General features: G+C 34.3%; 2 protein-coding genes and 1 pseudogene across 5 annotated transcripts in view; 2 read left to right on the top strand and 1 right to left on the bottom strand.

Annotated features, from left to right (window-relative positions):
- Window positions 1–12927, top strand: part of LOC112316885 (small ribosomal subunit protein eS7-like) — a 33650-nt pseudogene extending 20723 nt beyond the window's left edge.
- The window catches only part of N4BP2 (NEDD4 binding protein 2), a 212197-nt gene that overhangs the window by 20727 nt on the left and 163823 nt on the right, over window positions 1–27647 (top strand). The gene's annotated exons all lie outside the window — the stretch shown is intronic.
- The window catches only part of PDS5A (PDS5 cohesin associated factor A), a 110365-nt gene that overhangs the window by 63804 nt on the left and 18914 nt on the right, over window positions 1–27647 (bottom strand). For 3 of the 4 annotated variants that reach the window (XM_053922064.1, XM_024573847.3, XM_053922066.2), the window contains exons 3-9: window positions 13449–13652; window positions 11626–11712; window positions 10817–10914; window positions 9432–9558; window positions 7399–7479; window positions 6394–6534; window positions 1866–1981 (exon numbers count right to left, since the gene is read on the bottom strand). In XM_053922064.1, coding sequence (XP_053778039.1) covers window positions 1866–1981; window positions 6394–6534; window positions 7399–7479; window positions 9432–9558; window positions 10817–10914; window positions 11626–11712; window positions 13449–13652 — 854 coding nt within the window. The remainder of the gene's footprint in view (window positions 1–1865; window positions 1982–6393; window positions 6535–7398; window positions 7480–9431; window positions 9559–10816; window positions 10915–11625; window positions 11713–13448; window positions 13653–27647) is intronic. The other variant, XM_053922067.1, reaches the window with a different exon arrangement.

Below are 27647 nucleotides of genomic sequence, written 5' to 3'. Positions count from 1 at the left end.
GCTTTTTCTTAGATAAGTCCCATTAACATTTCATATGATAAGGGCTAGCTGATAATGAACGCCTTTAACTCTACCTTATCTGGAAGCACTTTATCTGCCCTTCCATTTTAAATGATAGTTTTGCTGGATAGAGTAATCTTGCATGTAGGTCCTTGCCTTTCATGACTTGGAATACTTCTTGCCATCCCCTTCTTGCCTGCAAGGTTTCTTTCGAGAAATCAGCTGATAGTCTTAACGGAACTCCTTTGTAGGCAACTGTTTCCTTTTCTCTTGCTGCTTTGAAGATTCTCTACTTATCTTTAGTCTTGGGTAATGTTACTATGATGTGCCTTGGTGTGTGCTTCTTTGGGTCCAACCTCTTTGGGACTGTGAGCTTGTTGGACTTTCAGGAAGTCTATTTCTTTTGCCAGATTGGGGAAGTTCTCCATTATGTTTTCAATTTCTTGCTCTTCCTCTTCTTCTAGCACCCCTATGATTCGGATATTGGAACGTTTAAAGTTGTCCCAGAAGTTCCTAAGCATCTCCTAATTTTTCTGAATTCTTGTTTCTTCATTCTGTTCTGGTTGAATATTTATTTCTTCCTTCTGGTCCAAACTGTTGATTTGAGTCCCGGTTTTCTTTCCTTCACTGTTGATTCCCTATACATTTTCCTTTACTTCACTTTGCATAGCCTTCACTTTTTCCTCTATTTTGCGACCATACTCGAGCATTTCTGTGAGCATCCTGATTACCAGTGTTTTAAACTCTGCATTTGATAGGCTGGCTATCTCTTCATTGCTTAGTTGTATTTTTTTCTGGAACTTTGATCTCCTCTTTCATTTGGGCCATATTTTTTTGTCTTCGTGGGCCTGTTACACTGTAAGGGGCAGAGCCTTAGGAATTCACCGGGGCAACACACGTCACTGTGTTGTGGTACTGTATGTGGGGGAGTGGTCCAAGAGGAAACCATGCCACTTGGTCGGCTCTCCTCTGGCTTCCAGTCACTTCCCCTGCTACCTACAAGCAAATTGGGCCCTTCTTGTGCTGATTCCTGGGTGAGTGGGTTTGTGCACATTTTAGGACCGTGTGGGTCTCTCCAACTTACTCTCCTGTGAGGCTGGGAGTTTCTCCTGTCATTGCTAAACCCACAGATTTTTCCAGTGAGAGCTTCTGAGGCTTTATTTCCCAGCACAGGAACCCTGGGTTGCATGGTCTGTCTCGCTCCTCAGTTGCTTCTTCCAGTTTATCCGCACACAAATGTAGGACTGCCAGCTGCCGCTTGCCAACATCCCCCCTTCCTGGTCCTATAGCCACTGCCTCACTGCGAGTCCTCTCAGTCCCACCTGCCCATCTCTGCCCCCTCTACCAGTTTGGATGAATGTTTCTTCTTTAACTCCTTGGTTGTCAGACTTCTATACAGTTTAATTTTCTGGCAGTTCTGGGTATTTTTTGTTTTTAAATTTGTTGTTTTCCTTCTTTTGGTTGTGGGAGGAGGCAATGTGTATCTACCTATGCCACCATCTTGGCTGGAAGTCTCAACCTCGTATGCATCGTTTTCTTTTATTTGTTTTTTAAAGATTTTATTTATTTAGACAGAGGAGAAGGGAGAAAGAGAGGGAGGTAAACATCAATGTGTGGTTGCCTCTTATGTGTCCCCTATTGGGGACCTGGCCTGTAACCCAGGCATGTGCCCTGACTGGGAATCAAATCGGCCACCCTTTTGTTTGCAGTCCGGCACTCAGGACTGTATGCATGGTTTTTGTTTTTGTTTTTTTGCCTCCTCCCTGCACCCATAGCCATCCTGTATGCATGGTTTTAATCAAATGGACCATATTGACTGGCCTCGAAAATATGAAAATATCCGCACAATTGTTACGTTCTCTTACCGTCCAAGAAAACACTGCCAGAGAGGACGATTCTGTGTTGCCAAATCAGAATCTTTAGAACCAAATAATTTAGCTAAAAGTCGAACAACAGCTAATCGCTCTTCTCCATCATTGCTCTTAAGAGAAAAGAGAAAACAAGTAAATTCTGCAGTTTTATTCATCAGATCAGAGGTAATAAAATGAAACATTCCTGGGAAGCTACAATTTCATATTCTGCTTATAATGACAAGTTTAAAATACATACTCTCCTTTACTGTGTAGAAATTGACTGGATTCTATGCGAGGTCATCTTGCTCTTTGCTCTTACTCAAACCCTCCCAAGTGCTAATTTATGCCTACTTCACTACTGTTTGCAGTCAACACAGACGTTGTAGTAATATCAAGGTAATCATTCAATTCTAACATTCCCTAAGACTCCTAGAAAAAATTCTGTGAAAGGCAAAACTGCAAGTAATTCCCATCCCAATAAGCCTTCTTTCCAAAGAAACTTTCCCATAATTTGAGCTCCAACATAATATAATCGTGTATCAATTAAGGTTTTGATATATAAATTTTACTTATTTTTTTATTGTTAACACTGTTACAGATATTCCCCACTTTCACCTTCTTTGCCCCGTTAAACAAGGATTCCCCACTGATTACAGAACACGACACAGAAGAATGCCATAATTCAGGAAAACTAATTTTAATAGAAGAACATGAATGTTAACAGGATCCAAAAGTGAACTGAATACTACAAAAAAGCAAAAACGTAACGTTGTTTTTGATGAGGGCCTCCTATTTTATTACCCTGAATCAATATATGGTAAGAAATTTCTGTTCCAGTTCCAGTAACGTCATGTCTTAAATTGTTATGAAGCCATATGGTATATGAAACTTTTAAAAAAAACACATATTCACTAGGAAAATAAAAGCAGTAACTAAAAGCAACTGCTGATTTTTAAGTGTTCAAATATAGTATCTAAAGTAATACCAGAAATCCAATGAACAAATATTCATGGGAAAAGACAGTAAGTTAAAAAAGAAAAAGAACTCATGGACACACACAACAATGTGCTGATTTTAGGGGGTGGAGTGGAGTGGGTGGAGGCAGAAGAGTGTATAGGGGTGATAAATGCTAATGAAAAACATACAAAAAATGAACTATTGGGGTGGGGTGGAGGGATGGGGAGAAAAGGCATACAACTGTAATTGAATAACAATAAAAATTTTAAAAAAAAGAACTATTAAAATAAAAGACCATGGTATCCAGATAGTCTTTTCCTAATGAATATGTTAACTTTCAGGAATAGGGATTTTTATGGATAAAATGGACACATGCATCAAACATGTAAAAATAAAAACTTCATCAAGCTGTAACACTTATAATCCCAAAATGACTTTTCTTCAGCAGTTTTTCTGAAGTGATATGATGATCTAGATTAGTGCTGCCTTTGAGTAAGTACAATTAACTGGCCAACATGATTTATTTATTTTTTTAAAGATTTTTATTTATTTTTAGAGAGAAGGAAAGGGAAGAGGAAAGGGAGAAACATTAATGTGTGGTTGCCTCTTGCGTGCCCCACACTGGGGACCTGTCCAGCAACCCAGGTATGTGCCCTGACTGGCAGTTGAACTGACAGCCCTTCAGTTCACAGGCCAGCACTCAATCCACTGAACCACATCAGCCAGATTTTTTTTTTTTTTTTAAAGAAATAACTCTATCCCTTAAATGTCAAACACTAGAATAAGGGGAAATTTTATTCTACTTGCAAGTGACTACTTTAGTAGCTTAGTGATTATTTCAAATAATGTGACATTTCACATCTATGTATTTATCTACTGAAATAAAAATGAGAACTCACCCCTACTGTTTGTTTATTTTTAAATATTTTATTGTTTATGCTATTACAGCTGTCCCAATGTTTCCCCCTTTGCCCCTCTTCACCAGCATCCCCTTACTCAGGCAATCCTCACTACCACCACTGTTTAAAATTTTAAGTAAATTCCTTGAGTGAGGCTGGAATATGAATATAGAAATGATAAATTTTTTGGTGCAAAAATGATGTACAGCCATACTATTACTCTAACCCAAAGTGTAAAGTTATCTCATTAAGACATTACATAATACATATATATCTTAATAATTAAAAGAGTGGACAAAAATTAAAGATTCTACATCAATAATTTACCAGTGACTTTCTTAAAAAGAATTTCAAAAGGCTATTCTTAGATTTTATTTTTTTCATCCTGGCTAGAAAAGGTAACTAACTCTATTAATTATTTCAAATTGCAAAGTAACTGATTCAGAATAATTCTCTGAAAATTTTTACTCCAAACAAGATAAGGTAACTGTAACTGTTATAATGTTTTTAAATTTGGGGGATAGATGTAAATGTCTGTCTCTCTGTCTGCATGCCATGAAAAAAGTCTTAAATGTAAATGTGGTAAATTCCACGATGACTATAGCGAAGGCTGTTACGTAGCACAACTCTAGGGTAGCCCTGAAACATCTGAGAATAGCGCTTTGTGGACTATGCAGAGGACAGTGTATATGGTTGCACGCAGTGGCCCAGTACAGATGAAAATCAAACACATTGTGCCCTATGACTCTTTAACTATTAAAAACTATAGCTACATGATTCAGAGATATAACTATAGAATAATCACCATAGTCATAAAAACTTCCTAGGCTATCTGCTTAGGACATAATGGTAACTCAAAATGGGGCACCCTAATTATATATATATAGTACCTAAACTACTCTGAATCTCAGTTTCTTCATTCGTGATGAGAAAATTAATAATACTGGTACAGTCTAGTGTTGCAGTCAGGAGCAAGAAAGAACACAGGTGATGGCACCTGTTGTAAAACAATAAATAAATATTCCATTATTACTATTATTTAGATACAATATTAATTCAGTATAAAGTTAAGAAAGATGTAAAATATCTAGGAACATAGAAAAACAAAAATGGCTTTGTGTACTACTAAAACAGACTAGAAAGTATAACACTAACTCACTACAGTGTTAATGTTTTTAAAAAAGGAATTAAGATATTTATTAAAAATTTTTGTGCACGTACCTTTAAAGCATACCTATGAAATCAAATTGTAGCAGTGAGGAGAAGGTATAAAATAAAGGAATAATTGGGAACTGTGGTAATAGCTCATAATTCATTTAAGAAGGTGCTACTGCTCAGTTTTAGCCATTTTGTTGTCATGTAGAAACATGATTTTTGCCAAATCATCTGATTTTTTTAAAAAGAAAATGCATACATCTGAACTTTTAAACAAAATTTGACTTTAAAACTTGTTCACCCATTCAATGTTAGTAACTAAAGAGAGAATAGTCTTTGTATGAGATTTTAAAATAAAATCTATCAAATAAAACCTATTTTCAGGCTGTTAACCTATTGTTAACAACATCTGCTTTAGATTAAATGACCCTACTGCAGAATGGGGTATGAACAACCACTAGAGCTTAGCTTAGTTTACATTAAGTCCATACACAGAAATCTAAAAGTTTAGTTTCTAAATCCTCCCCACCATCTATCATGGCAGTCTTGTTTAAGGATTAAAGAGGCTTGACTTTTCATATTCCCATTCTATGAATAGATTGGAAGAAAGTATTTTAATGCATTATACCTAGAAATAATTTGGCATGGAAACATCTTAAGGCTATTGTTAAAATAAAGTCTTATTAAACAAGCAAGACCATGTTCTCTACACATTTCCCACACAACAGAGTTCCTTAGAAGCCTGGTACCAATGTCCTTTATACTAAACAACAAATGCTTTTAATAAAGACAGTTTGAACAATTCTTAATTACCTGTAAACGTTTTAAGAGTCTAAAATATAAAGTTCTAATCCTAAATCTGTTTTAACTGTGTAACTAGGCAAAATATTTCATCTTATTTTATCTAAAAAAACCCCACAACAACAAAAACTGTAATGTTAGTCCTAATTATACCACAGTTTGATTTAAGGATCAAATAAAATACTGAAGATAAAAAGCCTTTCAAAAAGTTCAGAATATAAAGCAAACATAAGGTGTTATCTTCTGTAAGCCAGGATAGGGGATCAAGTGTCAAGTTTTTTCATATTTTTTGAGGAGTTGTAAATTTTGTGTTTAGTTACAAAAAAATACACTCCCAAGTCATTCAATAAAATTTTTGTCAGTGATCCGTACTACGAAAGGGTCATATAGGTGTAGTCAAGCACTCAGTTTGAAATCTTTTTATATTCTAAAACATATCTAAAAATAAATACCATTTAATAACATGTATCATAAGTTTCTGAGATGCTGTAAGTCCTATCTATTTCTGTATCATTGTGTCTATCCAGTGTTTAACTAGGTATAATTTTGCAATGTAAATTCTATGATTCATGAGAGACTGTTTTATTCAAATGATTAAAAAATGATACCTTAATTAAATATAAGATAAACTGAACTCATATTTTATTCTTTCACAGCTAAAGAAAAACTATGTCATATGTATTTTTCTCCTAAAGCTTAAAGGCCTTAAAAATCATAGTCAGTCCTACCTTCAGTTTGAATTCAAGCTGTGGCATGACAGATAATAATAAATGAGGATCTATAGCAAAAAGTTCCTGAATCAGGTCAAATACGTGTTCTGACAAATCACTTACTGACGATCTTCCCAGCACCAGGACTTGATTAAAAAACTATAGGAGACATTAAAACAAAAATAAAATATCCATTTCATTTGAAAACTTGGATAGGTTTTTAAACAAACGTGTTAAGAAAAACTATAGTTAGGCATTACACATACAACTGAAGGGGATGAAACAGATGTTTCAATTAATATATATGATAGTCACCAAAAGAGATGAAATAAACTACTAGGCATCAAATTATGAATGTTATGTGGAGGAGAAAGGTAAAATAGAATTGGGTTGTTAGCTTTCTTTCAAATTAAGATATTTCTAGGAAATTTTAACTTTCATTGAAACAAAACAATTTAGATAGTTTATGAAATTCATCAAAGAATATGATAGGTAATTTTCTAATAGAAAAATGTTTAAGTCTTAATTACTCTATTTTATTTTTATGTGATTGTAATCAATTTTTTCCATGACTTTAGTAATAAAGAATATTTAAAGGTGGGGATGAGTTTTAAAAAAAAAAAAACTCAGAGGAAGTCAAATACATTTTGACTTGGAGGCCAAAGAAAAGCTGATGCTATAAAAGCTAACCGATAATTGAAAAGGATGTTAGAAAAAAAACAGAATATAATATCAAGAAGACAAATTAAATGACACCTCCACTCCTTGCCAACACACATATATACTTAGAAAAAAGTATTAAGTTTAAAAATGCTAAAGAGGCAGTTGTATGCAACTGATGGAAGCATGTATTTTTCTGATAGTATCATGAAATGATATTTCTTTTGAAGAGTAACATACTTTTGTTCTAAATAGATGAAACTGTTTATAGGCTAAATAAACCTATATTGAAAGGTTCTAATAAATTAATACATGGATTAAGAATTACACAACGCTGGAATAAATATAGGCAGAAATACATACGTTGGCAATGCATGCCTCAATAGTCTGGACTGTCCTTTTCAACAGGACTTTTGCAAGGTCAAATGACTGTTTATTTAAGTTCTGAAACAATAAAAATGTGCAAAATTACAAATGATTTGGTGAAATGATTTGGTGATAGCACCATTACAACACTACAGTCTTCAAATCAACAAGCAAAAAATACAATGGAATCCCATTCAAAGTTTTACCCAATATTCCTCAGTCAAGTGGTCTTAAATGCATAATTTGGAAACAACACAACTATGAATCAAAATCTAAAATGATATACCAGTTAGCCAAAAACCTAACCCTATATCAAATTTAGTTTTACTAAACTCAAAATCGATCCAAGCCTTTTGGTTTTCTTTGTTAACCAACTTGAACTGGCAATGATACCCATGTATCCTATACACACACCAACGCCCCCCCACCCCCGCATCCGCCCCAAACCACAATTTCAGTATTTCATTGTCTGATCAGCATGAGCTCTGAGAGGGGTAGACCTGGAAAGTTTTCCAAGTAAAACTGTCAACTAAATTATATTTTGAAATGCTGAATACTGTGCTTGCTCTTCAAGATTTCCAATGCACTGTAATGTATAAAGATCTAAAAAAAGACTAGAAAAATATACATATTTAATTTTTAAAAAATTAATGAAAATGAATTCTGCTTTGAAGAGTACCTGTTAACATCTCTATACTTTGAAGTTTTGGACCAAACTGAGATTCATTCACCATCATTTTTCACCTCTCCCAAAGAGAGACTAGGAAGCCCTGTGCTCTAGGTCAGTAGTCAACAAACTTTATATGCCAAGAGCCAGATGGTAAACATTTTAGGCTCTGTGAGCCACATTGTCAATGCTGCAACTACACAACTCTGCTGCAATAGTGTGAAAGCAGTCATAGACAAAGTAAAAAGAAAGGAGTATTAACTGTGCTCAAATAAAACGTCATTTGCATAAATAGGCAGTGAGCCAGATTTCTGACCCTAGCTTCAGGCTTTTATTCCACTGGCAAAGGAGTAAGATTAGCTCAATATTAAAGCAACCCTTCTATTTCTTAAAAGCGTATTTAATTTCCCATTCATAAGAATACTAACTAGAATATAAACACCAAATACACTATCTATTCCTCTCAAAGTTTTTCTCTTTTATTTTGTCTGACATATACTATACCCCTTTGCTATACTCTCAAAATTTTGACCAATTACAGATTCATTTGAATCAATAAAATACAAATAATATTTGGAGACTCAGAGTCAAGAGAGAAAGATTTTATAATTACATCTAACATCTGATAATAGGTCACTGAACCATTAGAGAAAAAGAGCAGGAGAGTAAATATCAGTAGTAGGTTAGGCATGTGTACAGCCCCATGGTGGACCTTGTGGGGAGCTAAATCCTTCAGTTTCTTACAAGGATCTAGAAGAGAGAAACAGAAAAAGGAAATGGGGAGGAATAAACAGCTCTGAATCATCCTTTCCCCTTAACATTAACCATAGTTACTGTGGTTAATGTTAATAACTAATAGTAATTAACTAATGGTAGTAACTGTGGTTAACATTGAACATAGTTCCTGCTTCTGTCCAAATCTTTTCCTGAAAGTGCTTAAGAAAAATGTAGTGTTTGGGTTCTGATACGAAATACAAACTCCTATGCTCTGCATCTATGTTATAAAGGAGAAAATACATTTTCTTTTCTTAAAAAGCAAACAAACAAAAACAACAAACTAACCAAGATAGTACTCTAACCCCTTGTAATTGATATGAGTGATAAATCTGAAACATTTTAAATTTTCCAGAAAATAAGTAGCCCTTAACTGAATAAAAATGTTCCACAATGTAATATGTTAACCAATGTATCTTCCAAAAACAATACTAGCTACAAAACTGTTGTGTGTTACTCCATTTTACTCAGGCTGAAGAATGATAGTAGGAATAATTACGTGGGATTACAAATAGTGAATAATAATTATTTTTCATATGTGTTGTACTACCTTTAAATATTAACCTTTAATATTTTCATATATACAGACCTTATGTGCAGGAATGAGGTTAATAAGAATGGAGTCCAATAATTCTTGAGTAACTCCATCACCTTCCATGATGATAGAACTCATCAAGTCTAGCATGTGCATCTGTACTTTCTTATTGTGGCTATTGCTGAGAAAGGAAACAGAAGAAAAGAGAAAAAAGAAATCCAGGCATACAAAAAAAATTAAACTTCTCAGCTTAAAACAACTATGTCAGATATATAAGGATTTTCAGTTGAGGGAACCATGCCAATAATGGCGAAGAAATTTTGGCTGCTCTAATTACTTTCTCCTTTTGTTGACTATTATAATAGCTGTAAGGTATTGTTGTAAAGTATTTTATAAATATCAAGACTTTTAAAATAAATTAAGACCTTACACAATAAGGATCTGAGCAGTAAGTTAAATTCAAAACCAAAAATGTCAATTTGAAAGAAAGACCATCTTTGTGTTCATGGCCCCAGACTTTAAAACATGATAAAAATTTAAGTACAAAAACAAAAAAAAGAATGACAAGATAATGAAAGTAGATAGTTTTTCACCATTTTTATCCTTTCAGATATTAATATATTGCCCAAAGTAAACTATAAACACACAAAGAATCCTAAGCCATAAATTACATGTAATTTATGCTACATACATTTGCTACATACACTAGAAGTTTTAGTTCACCAATACTGAAAATCAAAAGTCTGATAGAAAATGCTTCCCAGAACTTATGACTAGAAGGTGCTAAAAATGTCATCCTGGTATCTCTCAAAAGAATTTCAAACAAACAAATAAAAATCAACTAAGTATAAAGCCAAGAATCAATTTTGGTCCTGCTTCCTTAGCCAGGAAGACTCAACTGTAGTCCTCAATAATTATGTCTACTGCTGATACAAACTTACCTAAGAAGACCTGTTATAACTAGTAGAACATCTAGGCTTCTCTCCTTATAACTGTATCTTAACTAAAGACTTGCCCTGTCCCCATTCACATTTGTCAGAACATATATGCAAAGACAAGTCAAGAGAAATGTTATAATTTAGTTATATTGCTATAGATATAGGAAAGTTTAAATCAAGACCAAACTAAATTTTAATATAATTTATGTGTCTCTCACTTACATTTTTAAGACAATTAAGGTGAAGTAATGTATAATAGAACTGCTGGGCACTTAGTGGTAAAAGGCAAAGATGAAAATTTTGTAAAAGTGGTGGAAAAATTGTCATGTTGTTAGATGCACAGTTTTCTGTAACTTTTAGAAAGACACTATTTTTGCATGCCTCTGAAAATATTTCCATATAGTCTTCTAAGAAAAACATTCCCTTGTAACTCTAAAAGATCTTAAGTGTATATACACAGTAAGAAAAGGGACAACCAGAAATGTTTAAAAAATAACTTACTTGATCACTGAGAAGAGAGTCCTAAAAAGCTGAATAAAAATTTCATTGCAATCTTCCAAATCGAAGCAGATGTTATATGATTTAACCCAAGCTAAATTCTTAAAAAAAAAAAAATATTTACACACACAGAATAGTTACCCAAAATCAAATTCATTAATATAATTTAATTTTTAGAATTAAAAATCTATTTAGAAGCTTATAAAAGTCCAACATATAAAATTACAATTGTTAAGATAATCATGTACTCTGATCTTCAAAAAGACATATAATCTGTTGGCATTAACCTTCTCTAATAGAAAAATTCTAAATTGTTGGACATATGTAACACACAAAATGTAAAAAGCAGTGAAAATTAATTCAACTTAATCATTCTGATTTAGAAAAGAATAAAAACAGAAGGATGAACATAAAGTTTCAAATAACGTAACAGTTTTCCCAGTGGAATAGACTTTATCTTTCCAAGATATGAGAATCAAGAAGTAAATAAAAGGCATTTTATTAAGTGAGATTCGTATAAAACAGAAAGATTCATTTTACATTATAAAGTTAGTATTAAGAATTTTCAGTCCCTGGCTGGTGTGTCTCAGTGGACTGAGTGCTGGTCTGGGAACCAAAGGTTTGCGGGTTTGATTCCCAATGAGGGCACATGCCTGAGTTGCAGGCCAGGTCCCGGTTGCCTCCATGTTTCTCTCACACATCAATGTTTCTCTCCCCCTCTTTCTCCCTCCCTTTCCCTCTCTCTAAAAGTAAATAAATAAAATAATTTTTTCTAGAGTGATATTTTTTAAATAAAAAATAATTTTTTTTACCTCTAATAAATAAAAGTATCTATTAAACTGTGGACTCTTTGTATCTTCCAAACCTTTTAATTGTCTGGTAATAAACAAAAATATGTCCTGTTAAAAAAATGATAAAATATATTAATTTAGACACAAATACTTATTCTTTCACAGTATACTAATATATACATACATATTTTTTCTCTCTTACAAACTACAATAAAAGAAAATTCTCCTTTAGCCAAATGACTTGGAACTGGCCTATTCAAAATAACTGGAAAAGAGTAAATCATATAAAATTACATCCTTTAGAAGCAAAAATAAAGAGCAGGATTTGAGGAGCCCTTGCTAGACCTACATGTCTTCCCTGGCTGGTGCTCATCAAGGAGAAGGCCATGTTCAGTCTGAGCATCAAGATCATGAAGTTCAATGGTGAAAAGCCAGACGAGCTTGAGTCCGGAATCTCCCAGGCTCTGCTGGAGCTGGACATAAACTTGGACCTCAAGGCCCAGGTACAGGAGCTGAACATTACAATGGCCAAGGATACTGAGTTGGTGGTGGTCAGAAAACTATTATAACCTTTGTTTCAGTTCCCCAACTGGTCTTTCCAGAAAATCCACATCTGGCTGGTAAATGAGTTGGAGAAAAAGTTCAGTGGGAAGCACGCTGTCTTTATCGCTCAGAGAAGAATGCTAAGCCAACTTGAAAGAGCTTGGCAAAGAATAAGCAAAAGCATCCCAGGAGCTGCATTCTGACAGCCTTGCAATAAAGCAATCCTGGAGGACTTGTTTTCCTCAAGTGAAATTGTGAGCAAGAGAATCCATGTGAAACTGGACGACAGCAGGCTCATAAAGATTCATTTGGATAAAGCCCAGAAGCACAATGGTGGAAGCACAAGGTTGAAACTTTTTCTGGTGTCTATAAGAAGCTCACAGGCAAGGATGTTAATTTTGAATTCCCTGAGTTGTAAACAAAAATGACTAAATGAAATATCATTCTCAGTAGAAGCAAAAATAAAGATTATTGCTACAAATCTTTAGGCTTTCTCATTCTGACAGAACCACAGTTGTGTATCTTGTTACCCTTCTACAACAGAACTTTCATTTTACTATCTTCATTGTGCATCATGGCAAACAATTATTTTCATTTTGAGGATACCTGGACACAAGTCTTTCCATTACTATTTCCTACATGTAAATAATAATTTTCAGTACCTACTTTTGAATTTAATGTGTGACTTCAAAGTTGTGTGGAACAAAGGCAATAATAGATTGACTCCAAGGTAATTTTCATGATGATAGTGCTTCATTTCTTGATAAGCTTTCTTAAGAAGTTTTAACCCAAAATAATACTAATATGGGACAAACTTGTTTTAGGACCACTTAAAAGAGTCAAAAGGATTAAAATTTGCCAAGAATAAAATGATTCAAAATATGAAATCAGCTCAAGATCAATTCAAAATAGGAACTCCTCAAACATTTCAATCAAAGGCAGGACCACCAAGATGAGCATAGTTTTGCATGTAGAATAACTTGTAGGGAAAAACAAGCATTTGAATGTGTAAGTTCTGATACACTATTTATCCCTTCAATTCAGCCATCAGGGCTTTGTGATGGCTTATCCTGAAGGTTAGATATGAGCAGACAGGAACTAGCTCTGATCTGTACTTTTCAACATCTCATAAAAATAGCAGTCATTTTTGTAGACAGTCAATGAAAAGTAACTAAATGATGAGTCTGTTTTGCAATTTATGATATAATCTTATGATGACAAGATGAGTAACACAAAAGCTATGTTCCTCAAGGCAGTATAAACTATGAAAGCAAACCAATTTTGTAAATATTGCTATTTACCTTAAGTTTATCATGGGATGTATATGGAGCTTCTGGGGCATAGATTCGAAAGATGTCAGCCAAACAACATGCTACAAGGAGACGCACATCTTTATTGGGATTCCTGAGGAAAAATTCAGATGCAAGATGCAACGCCAGTGGGAGATACTGCTGTTTTTCATCTTCTGAGTCCTGATCCATATCCATAAAAGTTTTTACTACCATCTGTAAAATGTATGTAAGAAAAATATAATCAACTCTTGATATTTAGAAGTCAGTGGAGGATATATGTGTATTTTTATAATTATTATTATAACACAAATGAGTAATCAACTAGTATCAGAGGATTCACAATCAGTTTTTGTAAATAATCATTAAGAATTTAGGTAAAGACATGAGCATGAACAAATACCCACTTTGGGATTGCTCACAGACACATTACTTGCATTTGCACCAGATTTATGAAGAACATAAGACTCTCATTATTCATGTTAAATCTAACCCATATAAAAAATTTTTGGCACCATGTGTAAAATCAAATTCATTTGATATTTTGCAATATCATCGAGTAATGTTTCTTTTATATTTTATTGATTGTGCTATTACAGTTGTCCCATTTCCCCCTCCCTTTACTCCCCTTTATTCCCCTCTGCCCTGCATCCCTCCACCCCCAGTTCATGTCCATAGGTTGTACATATGAGTTCTTTGGTTTCTACATTTCCTACACTATTCTTAACCTCCCCCTGTCTATTTTATACCTACCATTTATGCTACTTATTCCTTGTACCTCACTCCGCCCTCTCCCCCTCCCTGCTGATAACCTCCATGTGATCTCCCATTCCGTGATTCTGTTCCTGTTCTAGTTGTTGGCTTAGTTTGCTTTTTTGTTTTTGCTTTTTTAGGTTTGGTTGTTGATAGTTGTGAGTTTTACTGTTCATATTTTTGATCTTCTTTTTTCTTAGATATGTCCCTTTAACATTTCATATAATAAGTGCTCGGTGATGATGAACTCCTTTAACTTGACCTTATCTGGGGAGCACTTTGTCTGCCCTCCCATTCAAAATGATAGGCTTGCTGGATAGAGTACTCTTGGCTGTAGGTCCTTCCCTTTCATGACTTTGAAAACTTCTTTCCAGCTTCTTCTTGCCTGTAAGGTTTTTTTCTTTTTTGAGCAATCAGCTGATAGTCTTATGGGAACTCCTTTGTAGGTAATTCTTTCCATTTCTCTAGCTGCTTTTAAGATTCTCTCCTTGTCTTTTATCTTGAGTAATGTAATTATGATGTGCCTTGGTGTGTGCTTCCTTGGGTCCAACTCTTTGGGGACTCTCTGAGCTTCCTAGACTTCCTGGAAGTCTCTTTCCTTTGCCAGGTTGGGGAACTTCTCCTTCATTATGTTTTCAAGTCAGATTTTAATTTCTTGCTGTTTTCTTCTTCTAGCACCCTATGATTCAGATGTTGGAACATTTAAAGTCCCAGAGGTCCCTAAGCCTCACCTCATTTTTCTGAATTCCTGTTTCTTCATTCTGTTGTGGTTGAATGTTTATTTCTTCCTTCTGGTCCAAATCATTGATTTGAGTCCCGGTTTCCTTCCCTTCAGTGTTGGTTCCCTGTACATTTTCCTTCATTTCACTTTTCATAGCCTTCACCTTTTCCTCTATTTTGTGAACATACTGGACCATTTCTGTGAGCATCCTGATTACTAGTGTTTTAAACTCTGCATCTGATAGCCTGGCTATCTCTTCATCGCTTACTTGTATTTTTTCTGGAATTTTGATCTGTTCTTACATTTGGGCCATATTTCTTTGTCTCGGTGGGCCTGTTACATTGTAAGGGGTGGAGCCTTAGGTATTCGCCAGGGTGGGACAACTCATGTCCCTGCATTGTGGTGCTATATGTGGGGGAGGGATCTGAGAGGGAATAGTAATTCTTGCTCAGCTCTCAGCTGGCTTTCAGTAACTTCCTTCACTACCCACAATCAAATTGGGCCCTTCCGGTGCTGATTCCTGGGTGGGTGGGTTTGTGTATGTTCTAGGACCCTGTGGGTCCCTCCAACAAACTCTTCTGTGAGGCTGGGAGTTTCTCCTGCCACTGCAACCCCCACAGGTTTTTTCCGTCAAGAGGTTTCAAGGTTTTTGAAACCGTGCTGGAACTCTGGATTGCACGGTCTGTCTCACTCCCCAGTTATTCCTCTTAGTTTATCCATAAGCAAATGTGGGACCACCTGCTCCACCAGCCACTGCCAGGCCACCTCACCCTGTCTGACAGCTGCTCCTTTGCTGTGCATCCTCTCCACCCTGGCTGCCTGTCTCCATTCCTCCTACCAGTCTGGATGAATGTTTCTTCTTTAAATCCTTGGTTGTTGGACTTCCATATAATTCGATTCTCTGGCAGTTCTGGTTGTTTTTTGTTTTTAAATTTGCTGTTGTCCTTCTTTTGGTTGTGTAAGGAGACACAGTGTATATACACCTCCATCTTTGCCGGAAGTCACTTTAAATTTTATTACCAAAGATGCCTTGAGTTAGGCTCCTTAAAACTGCTATTTTATTTCATACTTTGAGGTTTGCAATTCACAATAGAAAGCCCTGTTTAAATATTTTTATGTAGCTACACTTTTTTAAAGCTTTAGTTATAAAATAACCTCTGTTGTTGTTTATGGTTACAAAGTTAACAAATGCACATTTTAGAATGACTCTAAAATGCAAAAAGTATAATTTTAAAAATCCATAATTTCTCAATCAGTATTTTATTTTGCTGGTTTATTTTCTCTGTAAAGATGCAAATAACCATACAGTATAATTCTTTATTTATTTATCAAATCATGAATTCCCTCACGCCTTCAAATTTCTTTAAATAAAGCAGACTTTACCTAACCAGTCACCATTATCAAACACTGAATTTATACATCTATTTCTACGTTGCCAAGACTTTCTATTATATGTTGAATTTTATTAAATATTATCTGTGCCTCTTAAAGTGATCATTTTTCCACTATTCTGTTAATACCTCTGTCATAAAACTTTGTGTATTGCTAGATGTGATAGCTAATATATTAGCTATCAGATGTGATAGGTATATTAGCTATTATACAAGGTGGGACAAGAGTAGGTTTATAGTTGTTTATATGGGAAATAATACAACAGTAAATAACAATACAAGAAGAAACTTTCACATAGAACTGTAAACCTACTTTTGCCACACATAGTATTGTTTCAGTTTTTGCATTTATATTCATGAAATAAATTTAAATATAGCTTCTTTTCTTAAGACAACCATGTCACTTTTAGTGCTGAGGTTATAATGGCTTGAAACAAACAGGTAAGTGATTCTCCTTTTTTTTCTATTTTATAAAAAGTTTGTAGTAAGACTGGTTTTACTTAATCCCCCCTCCCCAATTTCTTCACCCATTTAAGTGTTGATGGACACTTAAGTTGGTTTCATATCTTGGCTATTATAAATAATGCTGCATATGTATGTGTGTATATACACTGATCAGTGTATATGTATATAATCAGTGTATATACTGATTATATACATATACACAATGAATTATTCAGACAAAAATAATGAAATCTTGCTAATGCAGTAACATGGATAGGCCTTGAGGGCATTATGCTAAGTGAAATAAGTGAGACAGAGAAAGACAAATACTATATGATCTTTCTTATATGTAGAATCTTAAAAACAACCAACTAAGCCAGGCCAGGGCAGAATCTTAAAAACAAAACACCAAGATCCTAGATAAAGAGAACAGACTGGTGGTTGACGGAGGTGGAGAATGAGAGGTAGAAGAAATGAGTGAACTGTTAGTAGTTTCTTTTTTCATTTAAATAAATTGAATAATATATAATTTCAAAAAAGAAACAAAGAAATCCTGCATGTGACCAGGAGAAAAAACAGTAACAACAACAAAGAAGGAATACACTATTTCATTTAATTTCAACAAATTAAGTTATTCTTTGGGGAAAATTCAGTATCATGTTTTTCTAACAAGCCACTAGAGACTACTTGAAAATATAATTTGCCTTGCTCCTAACATAGTCAAGGTACTAGTATTCTTAAATGAAGCAAGGTTATTGTTTCATATCTAAATTGTGTATGGAAAAGTTAGATGCTACACATTTACCATCCTCTTCCTGAACTCCAAACCCAATTCTATTCTAAAGGCTCATTCTATCAGCCCCAAACCATTTAATAAGCATATGCTATAAAACTACACTTTTAATAATTCCTGAAAGTTTCCAAATTACAGGAAATGTTTAACTCCATTCATTTCTACCTTAGAGATAACCAGTAGTAGTAGGGTTCTAAAAATAGGTTAACCTGAATACTGACTGCAACAGAGACAATCATAGAAGCTGTTTTTAGTTTCAAGGGAAATTCCTAAGATCTTAAAATATTATGAGTAGTCTTAAAGCTTTATAGTCTAACACCAGCACTGAGGCTTCAGAGGTTTTGACTTTTGGTTTTAACATCACCTTAGACGTTCTCTAACTTGGGTACTAGTGAGGTAGAAGGACAAAATGAGTGAAGGGAACACAACAGAAACCAATGAATTACTCTACATTTTGATCCTCATATAAGATTTTCAATTCAGAAACCATATTTTTATAGGTAAAGTATCTATAATAGTACTTATAGCAATAACGTATTCAATTCTTTCTATGTGCCAAGTAGTATTTCAAGTAATTTAAATGTATATACTATTAACTCATCTAATACAATGATTCCTTGTGGGAGGATTATTAACATCCCCATTTAACAGATGAGGAAACTAAGGACTAGTAGTTTACTCATGGGTATAAAAATTCAAATGCAGGCAATGTGATAATTACTCTTACCCACTTCTTACCACTCTTAACCTATATTATATATAGTGTAGCATACTAGGACAAGTGGTAATGCAAAATAACTAGAGAAAATTTTTAAAAAATAGAGAGCTATATATTATATAGTACAACAACTTTTAAGTTCTTTTACTATTAAGTGATCATATTCCCAGGCCAAATAAAAAAGCCCACCTTTCTCACAATATATTATAGTTAGTGAAGACAATGATAGAGAATTTAAATGGGAGCACGGCAGCTCAATAGATGCCTTTAATATATTATTTTAACTAAGTGTTCTAGCTTTCCTTTTCCTTGATAAAGGTGGAACATTTGTCCTACTCCTAAAATGATCAATCATCATTACTTAAGGTCTTTACTCAAAAATGCAATGAAAAGCAGTTGGCTTTTTTTCAGGTTAAATGAGTTAGAATTTGGAAAAAAGAAGGAAAGAAAAAACGGGGCCCAAGCAGATAAGTTTATATATGTGGGGAAAAAAACCAGATGGAATTAATTATGGTACAAGCAATGAGAGCCAGAGGATAAGCAATAGTAGGTCGAGGGAAATTCCCCAGGGGCAAGATAAAAAGGGGATGATGGGAACGAGCAGACAGTGACAGAGAAGTGAAACTGGGCAAAGGTTCCCTAAATCAGTTGCCAGAAAATACTTCTGCCCAAAATAACTTAATGACTGCTAGAGAAAGGGAAAACCAAAAGCTGGTTCTTTGAAAACATCAACAAACTGAATAAATCTTTAGCTAAATTGACCAAGAAAAAAAAGACAACTCAAATTACCAGATTCAGAAATGAAAGAGGGTGTGTTACTACTGACCTGAAAAGGATTATGAAGGAAAACTACAATCACAAAGAAAAGCCCAGGCCCACAGTTAATTCAAATTTACTGCTAAATTCTACTGTGCATTTCAAGAATACCCATTTCCCCCAAACTTTCCCAAAAAATAAAAGATAATGAAACCTGTCCACTTCATGCTGAGGCCATTATTCACCTATTTCCAAAACTATGCTAAGATATCACAAGAAAATTATAGATTAGTATCTCTTATGTATATGGATGCAAAAATCTTCAATAAAATACTAGCAACCCAAATCCAGTAACACATAAAAAGAAATATATACTATGACCAAGTGGGATTTATGTTAAGAATGCCAGGTTGGTTTTAACATTAGAAAATCAATGTAATACATATTAATAAAAAACAAAAATCATATGATCCTAATAGATGCAGAAAAAGAATTTCACAAAATCCAACACCCTTTGATGATAAAAATACTCAAGAAACTTGGAACAGAAGGGAAATTTCTCAACACAATAAAGGGTATTTGTGAAAAATCCACAGCCAACATAATACATAATGTGGAAGACTGGATCTTTTCCACTAAGATTAGGAACAAGACTAGGATATCTGTTTTCACTACTTCCACTTAACATAATACTGAAGGTTCTAGCAGGGCAACTGGGCATATAAAGACATACAGACCAGAAAAGAAGTTATCTCTATTCATAGATTATATGATCTCATAAGGAATCCATTGAAGCCAATTAGGATTAGTAAGTAAGTTTAGTGAAGTTCCAGGATATAAGATCAATATACATCAGTAAATGAGTGGATCAAAAAACTATGGTACATTTACACAATGGAATACTACACAGCAGAAGGAAAGGAGGAGCTCCTACCCTTCACAACAGCATGGATGGAAATGGAGAGCATTTTGCTAAGTGAAATAAGCCAGGCGGTGAGGGACAAATACCATATGATCTCACCTTTAACTGGAACATATACCATATGATCTCACCTTTAACTGGAACATAATCAACAAAAGAAAAAAAGCAAACAAAATATAACCAGAGACATTGAAATTAAGAACAGTCTAACAATAGCCAGAGGGGAGTGGGGGGGTGACAGGTGGGGGGAAGGGCTTTCAGGAACTACTATAAAGGACACATGGATAAAACCAAGGGGGAGGGTGGAAGCAAGGGAGGGAGGTGGGTTTGGCTGGGGTGGGGGGAGTGGTAGTGGGGGGAAATGCAGACAACTGTAATTGAATGACAATAAAATAATTTTTTTTAAAGAAAAAAGATCAATATACAAGCAATCAAATTTCTAAATATTTGGAATGAACAGTTTAAAATGAATAAATAAAACAATTCCATTTATAATACCATCAAAGAATAAGTTAGGAAAAATTTAACAAAATACATATAAAATTTATAGTCTGAAAACTACAAAACACTGTTGAAAGAAATAAAAGATGATCTATATAAATGGAGAAATATCCCATCTTCATGGAGCAAAAGACTTAGCACTGTTAAGATGGCAATAGTTGCCAAACGGAGATACACATTCAGCGCAATCCTCATCAGAATCCAAGCTGACTTCTTTGTGGAAACTGATACGCTAATTCTAAAATTCAAATAGAAGAGCTATAATAATCCTGAAAAAGAACAAAGTAGGAGGATTCACATTTCCTGATTTTAAAACTTCAAAGCAACAGTAACCAAGACAGTGTAAAGGTCTTATCACAAGAAAAAAACATTTAAAAAAATCTATACAAGATAATGGATGTTCATTGATAGTAATCAATTCACAATATATGTAAGTGAAGTCATTTTGTGGTACATCTCAAACTTATATACTGCTATATGTCAATTATATCTCAATAAAACTGGTGGAAAAAAACAGTGTGGCTCTGGCACAAGGATAGACATTAAAATCAATGGAATAGAATTAAGACTACAGAAATAAACCCATATATCAACAGTCAGCTAATTTTCTACAAGGGTGACACAGCCATCCACAGGGGAAAGAATTTTCCCTTTTCTATAGATGGTGCTAAGGAAAGAACAGCCATTACAATAATAAATGGTGCTGAGACAACCAGCCATTCACATGCAGAAGAACAAACTTAGACCCTTACCTCATACCATTTACAAAAATTAACAATTTTTTTAATCAATTTCAATTTTTAAACAATTTGATCAGGGGCGGGGGGGAAGGCAGAAAACTGTACTTGAACAACAATAAAAATAATGTTAAAAAAAAACTTGATCAAAACAGATCAGATCTAAATGTCAGAGCTAAAACTTAAAACTCTTCAAACAGGCACAAATCTGTGTGACTATAATTTAGGCAATGGTTTCTTAGATGTGACACCTAAAATGTAAATGACAAAAGAAAAAAATAAATATATTGAACTTCATCAAGATAAATAACATTTGTACCTCAAATGATACCATCAAGAAAATGAAGACACAACCCATAGAATATGAGAAAACTTCTATAAATCATATACCCGAGCCCTGCCTGGTGTGGTTCAGAGGATTGAGCGCCACCCTGTGAACCAAAGGGTCGCTGGTTTGATTCCCAGTCAGGGCACATGCCTGGGTTGCAGGCCAGCTCCTCAGTGGGGGGGTCCACGAGAGGCATCCACACAATGATGTTTTTCTCCCTCTCTTTCTCCCTCCCTTCCCCTCTCTCTAAAAAATAAATAAAATATTAAACAAACAAAAAACAAATCATATACCCAATAAGAAATTTGTATCTAGACTATATTTAAGGAACTTTTACAATTCAATACTAAAAATACAATCCAATATAAAAATTGGCAAGGCATCTGAATAAATATAGCTCCAAAGAAGATACACAAATGGCCATAAGCTCATGAAAACATTCCTGACATCATTTGTCATTGGGAAAACACACATCAAAACTACAACGTGATACCACTTCACATCCAGTAGGTTGGCTAGAGTCAAAAAGTCTGATAATTACAAGTGTTGTCAAGGATGTGGAGAAATCAGAAATCTCATACACTATAAGTGAGAACATAAAATGGCACACACACTTTGCAAAAGTATGTCAGTTTCTCAAAAGATTAAACAGTTACCATGTGACCCAACAATTCTACTCTTACAGGCAAAAGAAGTAAAAATGTATGTCCATTTATATGAAGTTTGATGGCCAAACTAAGTTATGTTGATAGAGACCAGAATAGTGTCTATCTCTGGAGAGGGAACATAAAACAGCCTACCAGAATGCCAGAAATGTTATACATCATGACCTGGATAATGATTATGTGTGTATACATATATAAAAATTAACAGAATGTCACACTTAAGGTTTATTCATTTTATGTAAATTAAATATATATTTTAAAATGAGGTAGAACACACATGGCTAATGCCACACAGGATCTCCCACTCTCTGTGAGTACATTTTTTGGCTGTACCTGTGGTTGAAAATATCAGAAGACAAAGTTAGTAAATGTGAAAATAAACTAATAGGAATTATCAAATTTGAAGAACACATAGGCAAATGATTGAAAAATGTTACAGAGCTCCAGAGATCTGAAGACAATGTAAAAAAATCTAACGTATTTGTAATTGTATCCTAACGTAATGTACGTTATAGTAATTGTAATTAAGAGAAAGATGCAGGAAAAGAATCCCTTTAAGATACAATGACCAAAAATTTCCCAAATTTGGTGAAAGACAAATTTATAGATCCTGGAAGTTCAGTGGTTCCAAAGGAGGACAAGTATGGGGGAAACACACACCCAAGGATATCATAGTAAAACTGCTGAAAATTCAAAGAAAAAGGAAAATATCTTGAAAACAGCTAGAAAAAAATGAAACATTTTATACAAGAGAACAAAAATACATACTGTTTTAAGTTCTACTTAATGTTGTTGATAGGTTCTATGACTTTAAACAAAATGACATAAAACAAAACTAATTTTACCATAGGTTAATTGGTAAAAACAATAATTAAGTTCTTATGACATTTTATCCACATTATAACAAAACAACACTGAAGAAAAAGACGTTATTCAAGGACCTACTATACTTCCACTGACTTCTCATCAGAAACACTGGAGAAGACAAGACAGTGGAATTACATCTTTAAAGCACTAAAATTGTCAACTCAGAATTTTATATCCAAAAACTAATATCCTTCAAAAATAAAGGTTAGATAGACATATTCAGACAAATGACCGTAACGTTTAACCATTGGTTAAAATGCATTAAATAGCCCTGGCTGGTGTGACTCAGTGGGTTGAGAGCACTGGCCTGAAGATCAAAAGGTTGCTGATTTGATTCCCAGTCAGGGCAGATGCCTGGGTTGCAGGCTGGTTCTCCAATTAGGGGTGTGCAAGAGGCAACCAATCGATGTTTCTCTCCCTTTCTCCCTCCTTTCCCCTCTCTCTAAATAAATAAATAATTTTTTAAAAACTCATCAAATAAAAATAAAAAACAATTTAAAAACTGATCAAATAGTATAATTAATATGTGCATTTCATCACTGTATATAAATTTCATTCTCCCATACACTGCAAACCCAGTTCAGCCAGATAAGAACTGATTTAATCCCTCACACTAACAACCTGACAAGGGAAGAGGTATGTTTACTTTTGTGCATAAATATTATTTACCTCAGTCTCTGTTTTTTTTAAAAAAATACATAATATCCAACATCCAACCAAAAATGGGTGGGTGGGGTTGAGGGGGGTCCATTGTCCAGAGATGATAAATCAACAGAAACAGATCCAGAGATGGCTCAAATGCTAAAGCTATCAGACACATACAGATACTGCTTGACTTATGATGGGATTACTTCACAATAAACCCATTGTAAGTTGAAAATACCATATATTAAAATGAGTTTAATTGATGCTGGCAATTTCACTGCATCACTGATTCACTTATCCTTTAAGATGGTTGAGATCATCCACTGTGAAAGTCCTAACTCATCTGTGATGGCCTTACTGACTTGCCACCTTCATGCTGGGCAATTATCTTGAGTTTCGTCTCAAGAGTAATTGCCCTTCTCTTGTTTTCTTCTCCCCAGAAGCAGAACATACAAACGGGATTTTTATACACATGATGGGATTTGAACACAATAACACAATATCCAAAAAACATTGGCAAAACAGTACACTGTACATTATCAGTTGTTTCCCCTCTGTGATTGCGTGGCTGGGAGCTGTGGCTTGCTGCTGCTGCCCAGCATCACAAGAGAGTATCTTATGGCATATTCCTAGCCTGGGAAAAGATCAAAATTCAAAATTACACTGTCTCCTGTATGTACATTGCTTTTGCACCACTGTAAAGTTAGAAAAATCTTAAGTTAAACCATCGTGAGTCAGGGGCCATAAACAACTATAATTGATATGTTAAAATATATAGGAGAAAGGTAGACAACATGCATTAACAATGGGGAATTTCAGCACAGAAATGGAAACTACATACATTAAACTGTTGAACATTATCAAACAGACTGGAAACACAGTAGGAAAAGAGAAAAAATGGTAAGAAATATTTGAAGAGATAATGGTTGAGTGTTTTTCAATAATAATGAAAGATAAACTCAGAGAAACCCAAACAAGAAAAATATAAGAAAAACACAAAAGACACATCAGGGTCAAAAAAGGGGATAATATGGAGGGTGCCCAGAGAAGGAAGTAATCTCTCTTACTAAGGGATACAGCAATTTACTACTTGAAATGTTCTATTTAATTACCATCATGTATTTCAAGCACTGTCCATCTGCAAATAATTAAAGTGAAGTGACAAGTAATAAAGCCACAGGATGATTCAGAAATCCCATAGGAATGACGTCATGTGTTAATATGAATGATTAGTTTTAGACAGCCATATTTAAAATGCAAAATAGATCAATGTTACCCACCCTCCTTTTTTCAAAAAAGTAAAATGCTGATTAGTAAAATATAGATAAACTACTAATTCAACTTTTTAAAAATGATTTTATTTATTTTTAGAGAGAGAGGAAGGGAGGGAGAAAGAGAGGGGGAGAAACATCGATGTGTGGTTGCCTCTCACACGGCCCCTACTGGGGGCCTGGCCCACAACCCAGGCATGTGCTTTGACTGGGAATTGAACCAGTGACCCTTTGGTTCACAGGCAGGCACTTAATCCACTGAACCACACCTTCAGGGCTCAACTTCAATTTTTTTTAACCCCAGCATGCTACATCTGTAGCAGTCAGCACAAATTAGGAAGACTACAATATTATGAGATTTCATTGGAAACCCAGAATGTTAGATTTTGGTAGTAAATAAACCCATCAAATGAGCTTGTAAGCTATTACCTTTAGAGACTATTTCTGTTAAATTACATTTTTATCACTACTAGTTAAGCTGCCTAACAGAATTGTAGATTATAATAGAGTTCTAAACAATAGATTGCCACCAGATAAGGTAAAAGGTCATGGTATACAAAGTCTCATGACTTCCAAATAAATTCAAATGTTTACAGAATAAAGCTAAGTTTAAAATAATAAGGGAATGATATTTGTTTCTGGGAAGAATTTTAACTTAAAACATCCTATAACTAATTTTAGAAATCATTTTTGGACAAAATTTTTGAGAATAGTTAAAATGAAATTTAGCAATAAGGAAGTAAAATATATTTCTGGGATTCTCAGTGCATATTCTTTGTATCAAGATCACCTAAAGGACTTACTTAAAATGCAGGGAAAAATGCAGAAAATTGAGCCCACTCCCAAATTACTACATTTGTTTGGGGGAGGGGGAGATTAACAGGTATCTAATTCTTAACAAAAGTACCAGTTGATATTTAAGAACTGTCAAAATCCTAGAACCACTCATTTAGATTAGAGCATGCTGATTATCTTCAAGATTTAAAATCTTCTGCGTCCACCTAAAATAAGTAAATTTGGCACTTAGCGTTCTACCTTGGCCAAACAAGAAAAGTCAAAATTAGGAATATTAAGAGGACAACAAACCTAACTTTGCTAGAAAACATGAGCAATATGTAAACAAACATTTGGGATCTTCCATGCTGAGAAATATAGTACAGGATGGGGGGAGGGATAAATAAGCAGAACACAGATGATTTCTAGGGCAGTGAAAGTACTCTATGTGTACTTGTTTGTCCAGACCCATGGAGTGCATACCAAGAGTTAACCCTAATGTAAACTATGGACTTTGGGTGATTTTAATGTGTCAATGTAGGTTCATCGTTGGCAACAAACATACCATTCTGGAGAGTGACATTAATAATGGGGAGGCGACGCATGTCTGGGGAAAAGGAGTATATAGATTCAAAATGTCAATACTTTCTCCTCAAATTTGTTATAAAACTAAAACTGCTTTAAAAAATAATATTTTAAAACAAAGTTTTAAAGGATTACTTAATGACATGGATATACTCACACTATATTGTTTCATGAAAATCAATACATTTACAATATAAATAAAATTTTAAATTTTGTTAAAAAAATGGGAATATAAACTTTGGATGACACGTTCTTGTTGGCCCATGGACTGAAATACATTACTCTGGTAACAGATGTGAAGTGTTGACACCAGAGGCGGGGCAATGGGGGAAAGGCAGGGAGTTGTTGGGAACTCTGTACTTCCCACTTAATTTTGCTATGATGTGAACTGCTCTAAAAAAATTAGCATCTAGTAAAAAAGAAGCATTAACAATGGAATAATAAATAAGAAAGTATAGAAAGACACAAAGAAGAATTGAGACAGCAGCAGTTATATAAAGATACCACTTTGTTTCTGGAAGGAGTTTAAACCATGCTTAGACATATCACTTCAGCTCAAATGCCTGAGTGATTTTTTTTTAAGTTCAAATTCCTTTCTTTTTCATTTAAGGACTTAATTATAATCCAAAAAATTCTGATAAAATATCAATTAAAGGATGAGAATTGAAAATAAGAGATCAAATTATATAATATTACTCCCAAGAGATCTAAAACCAATTTTATTTTATTACTGCCTGATGACTTTTACTACTTTCTTCAAAGCTACTTAGGTAGATGGTTTGAGAAGAAAATCATATTCTAAACTTCTCCCAGAAATGAAATAGTCTCCTTATATACACTGAATCAATCCTTATGAATCTCAAGTTAAACACTAAATCAATGATTTTCTTTTTACAGATGAAGAATTCATCTCTACTTATTTTATAGTGGCTAGATGAAGGACATTTAACACAACAAACATTTGAAATTGCAGGACAATTATACATGGCCACTGAATTTAATTTTCAAATATTAAACTTAACAAAATAAATTTGTCATCAGTTTACTTAGAATTCCTTCCACAGAAATTCTAGGAAATTTTGGAAAAACACACACTGATTAGGTTCCACTTATAGGTGAGATCATATGGTATTCGTCCCTCACCACCTGGCTTATTTCACTCATGCTGTTGTGAAGGGTAGGAGCTCCTTCTTTCTTTCTGCTGTGTAGTATTCCACTGTGTAAATGTACCATAGTTTTTTGATCCACTCATTTACTGATGGGCACTTAGGTTGCTTCCAGCCCTTGGCTATTGTAAATTATCTCACCTATAAGTGGAACCTAATCAACAAAACAAACAA

This window comes from Desmodus rotundus, chromosome 4 (assembly GCF_022682495.2).
Source record: "Desmodus rotundus isolate HL8 chromosome 4, HLdesRot8A.1, whole genome shotgun sequence".
Lineage (NCBI taxonomy): Eukaryota > Metazoa > Chordata > Mammalia > Chiroptera > Phyllostomidae > Desmodus > Desmodus rotundus.
This window is presented reverse-complemented; position numbering and strand designations above follow the sequence as displayed.